Source organism: Lytechinus variegatus, chromosome 13 (genome assembly GCF_018143015.1).
Source record: "Lytechinus variegatus isolate NC3 chromosome 13, Lvar_3.0, whole genome shotgun sequence".
Taxonomy (NCBI): domain Eukaryota; kingdom Metazoa; phylum Echinodermata; class Echinoidea; order Temnopleuroida; family Toxopneustidae; genus Lytechinus; species Lytechinus variegatus.
In genome coordinates, this window is record NC_054752.1 from 9,828,292 (window position 1) to 9,837,043 (window position 8,752).

At 36.8% G+C, this 8,752-nt stretch overlaps 1 protein-coding gene across 2 annotated transcripts in view; it reads left to right on the forward strand.

Moving 5' to 3' along the window:
- The window catches only part of LOC121426110 (E3 ubiquitin-protein ligase Zswim2-like), a 28,294-nt gene that overhangs the window by 19,326 nt on the left and 216 nt on the right, over window positions 1-8,752 (forward strand). For both annotated transcript variants that reach the window (XM_041622274.1, XM_041622275.1), the window contains exons 7-12: window positions 764-848; window positions 1,914-2,041; window positions 3,002-3,170; window positions 6,266-6,600; window positions 7,123-7,597; window positions 8,395-8,752. The exon at window positions 8,395-8,752 is cut by the window's right edge and continues 216 nt beyond it. In XM_041622274.1, the coding sequence (XP_041478208.1) occupies window positions 764-848; window positions 1,914-2,041; window positions 3,002-3,170; window positions 6,266-6,600; window positions 7,123-7,597; window positions 8,395-8,616 (1,414 nt within the window). In that variant the 3' untranslated portion in view covers window positions 8,617-8,752. The remainder of the gene's footprint in view (window positions 1-763; window positions 849-1,913; window positions 2,042-3,001; window positions 3,171-6,265; window positions 6,601-7,122; window positions 7,598-8,394) is intronic.

Sequence of the window (8,752 nt, forward strand, 5' to 3'; positions counted from 1 at the left end):
ATATGGGTTTTCCTTTCATTTTTCATTTAATATTTAATACTTTTCCCAAGCTTGACAATGATTAACAAAATGAAAATCGAGCCTAAACCATTTCATGTAAATCACAGCTCAGTGTAAAGCAAGTATCGTCTTAATAGCCTCGGTTTGTGGCGAGTGAGGTGGGGCGCAATGCACTCTTTGAAGTGTTTTGGGCGAGGAAAAAAAGTTGAAAAGGTAAAAGATATCTTCAAATCAATTTTACAAGCTAAATTCCACGTGTTCTACATGATTAAGGTCTACTTATATTCACATAGCTATTTCAAAGTTCTGCGCAAATCATTTTTCACTAACTTTTCAAAAGTAAGTGGTGCTCACTCAAGCGGAAATATTTTTCGATAGTTATAATGTCATTTGCTTAAATGGATCTGTACCAATGTTAAAATGAGGAAAAATCTTCAGGATAATTTTACAGGATTTTTTCAAAGTGTAAACTTTTTTTGATACGCACTGTATAGCATATGTCACTGAAATATAAAAGTTTAAGTGTTCAAAAAAGATGATGATGATGATGATGATCATGATCATCATCTCCATCATCATTGCCATGATGATGATAATGATGATCATCATCATCGACGTCGTCCTCTCATTATCATCGTCATCATCATAATCATTGTCATCGTAAACATCATGGATATTAATGATATTTGCCATGATTTCTCATCTACTTTCCAGAAAGAAAAACATTTCCTTGACCCTATGTTATGATTTTATTGTTTTTCAGATGCACAGAATGCAGAGACCTCTACTTGTGTCAGAACTGCTTTGTATCTAATGCTCATTCAAACCACTCATTCCAGTTTAGGCAGGTAAGTCTGTGATGATAGTCTCACTTCAGAGGAAGGTGACATTGACGTCAAATTAAGTTTGACGGAAGCAGGAAATGCAGTTTGGCTAGAGTTGCCATCCATTAAGTCCAATTCAACAACTGTGAACTGTGCCTTCCATGGTCCTATAGAAGCTCTGAAAATAAAATTCTATATTATTTATGACATCAGTTTTTTTTCTGGAGCTGTTTAGATAGAAAAACGTTTGCAGTTTACAAGTATTAATTGGGGGAAAAATATTAAGGGAAAGTTAATTATGATTTTGTTGCCCCCCCCCCAAAAAAAAAATATTACCACAAACAAATGACAATATTCATGAGTAATGCAAGCTTGCGTTGCCAACAATAAGTTCTTTATTGTCTTATTATTGCCAATACGTGGAAAACCAAGATGCTCATATGTATATATATATGTATTTTTTTTCTTGAGAGGAAGTTTATACTTATTTTGTTGCAAATAACCATTCAATGACACATTCTAAGTCTTTTTTTTTTTAAATATATATCATTTGGAAAATTTTGAATAATTGCGAAGTTCAATTTTCATAAAATTGATGTCACCATTGTACTATGTGGTAAAAAATATTTGATTCACGTTATGCATGATTTTGAGAACCTGAAGTTTTAAATGATTTATTTCAAATGTAGCTAACAATTTATGGAAAATACATGTCAGACTACATGTATACCCAAACAGCATGTGTCAACACAACCAATTTGATCGAAATCTGACCATTATATTTTGATTTTATCTATTACCATTTCAATCATTGAGACATTCATCTGGCTTACCATAACCAATATGTAACACTTGTCATCTGGCTTACCATAACCAAGATTTAACACTTGTCACCTGACAACTTTCCTTGATTATAATTGGCCAAGAATCACAGACAGGTGTCTGACTTGTACTATGGTCACTGTTGGATAAAACATTCTACAATTCCTTTCATGAAATGCTCCCAAAGCGATTGTAAATTTGTGTTCTTTACATACACCTTTTCAAAATTCCCCCAAGTGTATTTTTGGTGTTGTTTCCTATCTGTAGAAAAGTAACCAGAGATGGCGTCCTGCTCAGCGTGGATCAGGAGGAGCTCTTCCGACAGCGGTCATATCGGACCTTGAGAACAGAGATATCACGGATGAAGATTATGATACTCTACTGCAGCTTGATAAGTGAGTTTTCTTTTTTTTCCATTCCCCATTTTATCAACAGTAGGGAATTCGGTTTACAAGCTGTAGGTCAATTTCTCTGATCTTTTAGTGAGAAGGAGAGATGTTGCGAGTAAGAAACCCATTAAGTGATTGTTTGTCAGAGTTTTAGCTAGAAGGAGAATGAGTAATACTTTTTTAAAGAAAGTTGAAGTAGGTAAACATAATTGTTCTGTTTTTTTCGAGTAGAAGTTTTGATTAAATGCTGATGAATTATTGTGAAAGAGCCGTGGTGCAGTGGTTCTGACTCTCGCCTTGTAAACTGAGGGTCTTGTGTTCGAATCCCACCACGGTCTAGCCTCCTTTGGCAAGGCGTTAATCCACACTTTGCCACTCTCGACCCAGGTGCTTAATGGGTACCCGGTGGGATGCAAAAGATATTTAATGTTTGAATTTGCCAGCGCCATAATGAGGCTGCGATGAATGCAGGGAATGCTCCCCAGGGAGTGGAAATTGTGCACTTTTCATGCGGGATTGAAATGAATCCAATGACCAGGGTAATATGCTGTAAAGCTCTTCGAGTCTTTGTGGGGAAAGCGCTATATAAAAATTGGCTATTATTGTTATTATTATTATCACCATTATTATTATTATTATCATTATTATTGAAATCGTCACCTGTTGGTCAATTTCTCTGATCTTTTAGTGAGGAGAGAAGCTATGATTAAGAAACCCATCAAGTGATTTGTGTGTCAGAGGTTTAGCTAGAAGGAGAATGAATAATACTTTTTAAAGAAAGTTGGTAAACATAATTTTCTGTTTTATTTCCTGTAGAAGTTTTGATTATCCGTTTTATTCCCTGTAGAAGTTTTGATTAAATGCTGATGAATTATCAAAAACGTCATCTGCACCAAGTGGCAATTCACCCTTGAATCTTGCATCTTTGGGAGACTGGTGAAGTGAATTCATCCTTTTATTTTCCAGTCCTGCATCCAACCAGCTGAGCAATGTCCCTGAGCATGTGGTGAAGTCTTTCCATGTCGAGACGGTCAGAGAAGGCAGCAACCTCCTGTCTTTGGGCACCCAGTGCAGGGTGTGCTTGAGAGCCTACGCCATCGGACAACTGGTCAAGAAACTCCCATGCAGGCATAAGGTACAATCAACATATATATGTAGGTGCGTCGTGGTCTAGTGGTTCTGACTCTCGCCTTTGAAACAGAGGGTCGTGGGTTAGAATCGTAGCCATGGCGTGTTTTCCTTCTGCAAGAAATTTATCCACACTGTGCTGCACTCGACCCAGGTGAGGGGAATGGGTACCAGGCAGAAATAATACCTTGCATGCACTAAGCGCCGATGATGGTAGCTTGAGCTAAAGCAGGGGTAATAATAGCAGCGCTTTGCTTCCTCTGGCCAGAACTGAATCACCTCACCGTAAATTTTGGCAAAAATCAGAGGAAATACTGATTATAAATTGTACATGAATTTTGTGTGAGAAATGAGAGGAGATATACAGGTTCCTTCTTTATTGCAATCAGCGTATAAAAAGTTGTCTTCTAGTGTATAATTCTAAAATCATCACCAGCATTGAATAAGATCAAACAAAACTGTTACTGCCTGGTAATATCATATCGTAACTGGGAATATGGCATTGCGAAATGCTTCCTATCTCATGATAAAAGTGCTATAGTTATATCAACTATCTTATATATTTTTATGATTGATCATCTTTCAAGATGCTTTTAAGAACATTGTTTTTATTGATTAAGTACAGTAATCAATTTGCAATTTCATAATTGTTGACCACTGTCTCTTCTTATTTTTTTTTGGGGGGGGGGTTTGGAGGGGGTGTGAAATTTAAAAGTGTAGCCTTAACGACTCCCTATTTTCAACAACGTGTCTTCCATTTTTTCTGAACACAATATATTAGTTTAATGATAATGATAATGAGGGTGATTCCATACGTGTCGTACGGGACATTTAGAGACTATTTGACAGTTTTTGACAAGAAAAAACAAAAAATATTCCAGTAACTATAGGTGATCATCAAGTACTACCAGAGTGTAAGAAAAACCAAGACTTAACATGACTTGAATTCACATCCTGTATAATACAGATTTAAAATAGTAATGTGTCGTACGGACGCAGAAAAAGTGTTTTTTTAGAAACCTCAAGTTTGTTCTCAAAAGTCTGTGAGTTGGGCAGATAAATTTCATGAAAACTGAACTTAAATTGACACTCAATTACCCAAGAACAAACACATTTGTAAAAGAAAGCAAAATAAAAATTCATGAATAAATAAAGCAAATTATAATTTTCGAGAACATTGTGGCGTACGGGACATTCAAAATGTGTCGTACGGGACATCTCTAAATTGAAGCCAAACTTTCTTACTTTATGTTACTTTGACTTCTTCAATCACATTATTTGGCTGATGATAATGATAATATTTCTGTCATTATATCATAAACAAAATAATGTGTCGTACGGGATATTGTGTGTCGTACGGGACACTTCTGTGTCGTACGGGACACTTGTGTGTCGTACGGGACACTTGTGTGTTGTACAGGCACTTGCGTGTTGTACTGGGCAGCCTGAATAAAAAAAATTAACTTTTTATCAAACAGAAGGAGCATTGCCCCTAAATTCTTCCTTTTTTTATGAAAAATCTTTTAATAAGTAGTCATTCAGGACAATATAATGAAGTAACCTCAATATATACAATTGGGAGCGATATGTTATAATTTTTTTCATGATGGGAAATGTACAAGTGTTCACAGCATTTTTACGAGCTGAAAAACTTGAGGTTTTGTGTGAAGTTATATTTTTAGGGAATTAATTCATGATTTCCAAACACTATTTAAACAATGAATTAATGAAACTTTTTGTAAATTATGGGGCTAAAATGTTATGATTTTTTTATATAAAATGTATATCTACATGATATATGTCACAACTGTCACTTTTTTTTTTTTCTTGTCACAATTTTTTTTTTTTAGAAATGCGGTTCTAATTTTTCAAACCCATCCGCGTTTCATGAAACCATATGGTTTGTCTTATTTTCCAGATTTTTTTACAACTTGAAAAAAGTAAGGAGTTTCAATACTGTATATAAAAAAATAGTGATCATCAAGGGAAGTCCAAATAGATGATCATGATGATTGATATGTATTTTTTTTACATCTTATAATAATTCCACATTAGCATGCAAGAGGAAGTCATCTTCCAGCCTAGGTTGAAATAATTATAAAAGTTTTCTTTTCATGCTCAATGAAAAAAAATTAACCTGCTCTGATCAGTGAAATCACCAGTTTAATTGAAGGGATTCACAAAAGAATAAGTCTACATGAAATCAATTAAAATGTTTAGAATCACCCATTTCATGTTCTAAGGAGATAAACAAAGTACTTTTTCAGTTCACTTTATGTTAAATTAATTAAATGAATTTAAATATGCCTACTATTTATGGTTTCTGAATCCAAATCCTGCAATTAAATGCATTATTATATTGTGTGTCGTACGGGACAACTTTTAATAGGACAATAATTGAAAAATGAAGGGCAGTAATTAGATCCTTATGGGATAAATCGATCACCCATGGGTCAAACAAAGAGAAACTGATTTTATGAAATTGCATCATCAAAAATAAAATTGTAGGAAAAACTTTTGCATTGTCATGTGTCGTACGGGACATTGCCAAAAATAGGTTCGGAAAAATCAGGGCTGCCTCTATTATGGATCATGAAAATGTAATAGATATTATTTGGAAATATCAATGATGTATTATTCTATTGACCTGCAATATTTTAAATCTTCTCTTGCTTTGCAAATAATTGTTTCAGGCGGTGTTTTTACTTGACTATTCAATGAGCAAAATTATTGAAAATTTAAAATTCCATTGTTCCCCCAATTAAAACTATATCTGTCTTCACTTTTGGTTAAAACTCATAATTTTCATAAAATTTAGGTATCATAGTAAAATATTACACTACTTATGATTTATTGAAAGCATGTTGAAATTTATGATATTTTTGAAGTTCTAGTGTGGAATCGCCCATAGTAATAATAATAATAATATAGGCATATTTACCCAGGGAAGCCACTTTAGTTCTGAAAACTGTTCTCACAGCGGGCCCTGCTGTTATTATTACCCCGCCTTTAGTTTAGGAAAAAGCCATGAATCTACCATGCACAAATCTTTGGTATTAGTCCCAATCATGTTACCTTGTGTCTGTTTTATCCTGGTCACAGTTCCATGCAGCGTGCATAGACCAGTGGTTGCTTCACGAGCACCCAACATGCCCTGTGGATGGAACGGTGGTCTGGAACCCCTACTCGGAGCAGACCAGACCCAGCAAGAAGAACAAGAAGACCAACCAGGGGAACGAGGGTAGGACGGAAGGAGGGGATACTGTCCTTCAGATCGGTCCAGGATTGGGAGTCGTCAAGCTCCAAGGGAGAGATTCTGCAGGGAGGCAGAGGGGAAGGGCAGGACATGGTAGGGAAACAGATTCCACAGAGGTTGGACTTACATCAGACTTCCAGCTTATGGGCTCATCCTTTGCAAAGCCTGCACTACCAAACAGGTATGATGATTGGTGATGCGTGTGATGTATGTTCCCTCTTCAGTTCCTCCCACTGTTGATGATTTCCTTTGAAACTGTTTGGGAAAAGTGATTAAGATTGTTGATATATTTTTTTTTGCTGTGATAAAGGATTTGTCCTAAATTGATGCTTTTTCAAAGACATATGAATTATTTCCAGTGCAAAAATATATGGTGAATTTATATGGGTTTCAAAATGTCTCTTTCCTTGGTGATATATAACTTCACTGAAGGGAAATATACATATCTTTCTCACTACTGTTGTCATATTTCACATGCTTATACATTTGTGCCAAGGATTTCTTGCAGAACTATTTATAATCTGAGAATTTGTGGCTGATCTGTTGGGAGTATGATAATATTGATGTGAAAACCAACAGATGACACAATCTGCAATCAATTACCACATACCTAATTCAATTACGCCTTATTATGAAATAAAATACATGTTAATAAGTATCCGTTGAAGGTCTGCATGAAAGTCTCTCGTAAATTCCTTTGAAGGTCTACTCCGAATCGGCATGGAATGCTTCAGCAGAACTCTGATCCCACCCACACCAACCCCCTGCATAGATCGCATTCACACGAAGCTCTCATCGATACTACCTCATCATCAAGTGCATCTCCCCTGAGGACTCTGAATATAGGTGATGTCAACGGACCGACCACCACCTCCAGGCAAATGGGTGTGGTCAGGCACCGACCTCCTGCCAGACCCGCTTCTCTGGACAGACATAGAAGTCATGTTGCTTCCATTCCTCTGCGGAGGGAGGAGGTCATGTCCCCTATTAGAGGACACAGCAGCAGCGATGCACCGGTCCCAAGGCTTCCTGTAGAGAATGGTCTTCACTCGCCTCAGGATAGCGTCAGAGAGAGGGGTCGAGAGGCCGATGGGCGGAGGAGAAGGGTCGGGAGCTTCGGCAGGAACCGTTCTTCATCGAGAGAAAGGCCACACCGCCAGCAAGATGAGGTGCCACAGGTAACCTCAATGACCTTTATTCTGAAATCCACTTTGATTTAAATTCTAGGTCCCGTCTTACAAAGAGTTGCGATTGATCCGATCAGTCACAACTATGGATGGCCAGCAACGTCAACATCTATTATGCATGTTTAACTATGATGTATATTCATGCATTCATTGTTTTCTTGAAAATTCGCTGTGCTTCTTTTTATTTACAAAGGACATTGTGCAAATTTCTTGAAAAAAAATGACACTGATGGATTTCCATAGAGTTACGATTGATTGGATCAATCATAATTCTTTATAAGACGGGCCCAGGTCTAAAGTTGTGGTTTAAGTATAGATAGCTAATGGTGACAGATATCTCTATCAGGAAAAGTTCGATTTGACAGCTCTTTTGACACTCAAAGAGCCAAGTAGAAATAGGAAAAAAATAATGTAAAATCAATGTTGAAATATTTGGCTTCCAAAAACTTGAACAATGAGTTGGACCATGGTTGAAATTGAACTGGATTTTAGAATACGAGCGTGTGACCCTTATATTGAATTTAGGTTCAACTTCTGGCGTAAAGTTGTGGTGTAACTGTGGAAAGCCAGTCGTGACACAAGTCTCTAAAGGTAGATCGCTTGGTTTACTATGTCTTCATATTTAGTGCTCATTTAATCTACTGCATAACTCTCATATGCATGGAAATGGCTAGGATAGATGAGAAAGTAGCAGAGTACACACATCCAATACACGATTCCGAATACCAGTATCTGTGCCACTTTCTATAAACCCACTCAAATTTTGTGCATTGCATTGTATTTTTCAGAGTGCAGAATCCCTCTTCCTTGGCTCAAGCAGCGGGCAGCTGATTGGGTCTTCCAAGCCACCTTCCTCAAACTCTGCGGGCAGCCATCATCATCATCATCCAAGGTCAAAGGTCAAGCCACTATTGACCAATAAGCATGCTAGCCCAAGCAGAGACTCGGCGGACCTTGCTCTCGCAGGCAGTGCCATGAACAATCTGAATATAAGTGGGTTCGGTGACTGACAGACGAATAGAAATAAAATTTATGGCAATTGCAATGAAATAATTATTGTGTGACTTAGATGTGTGTGGCTTTTCAGATTTGAAAGTGTATCAAGATCCTTTTGCATAAACTTTAATTACCGCAGATGGTATTTTG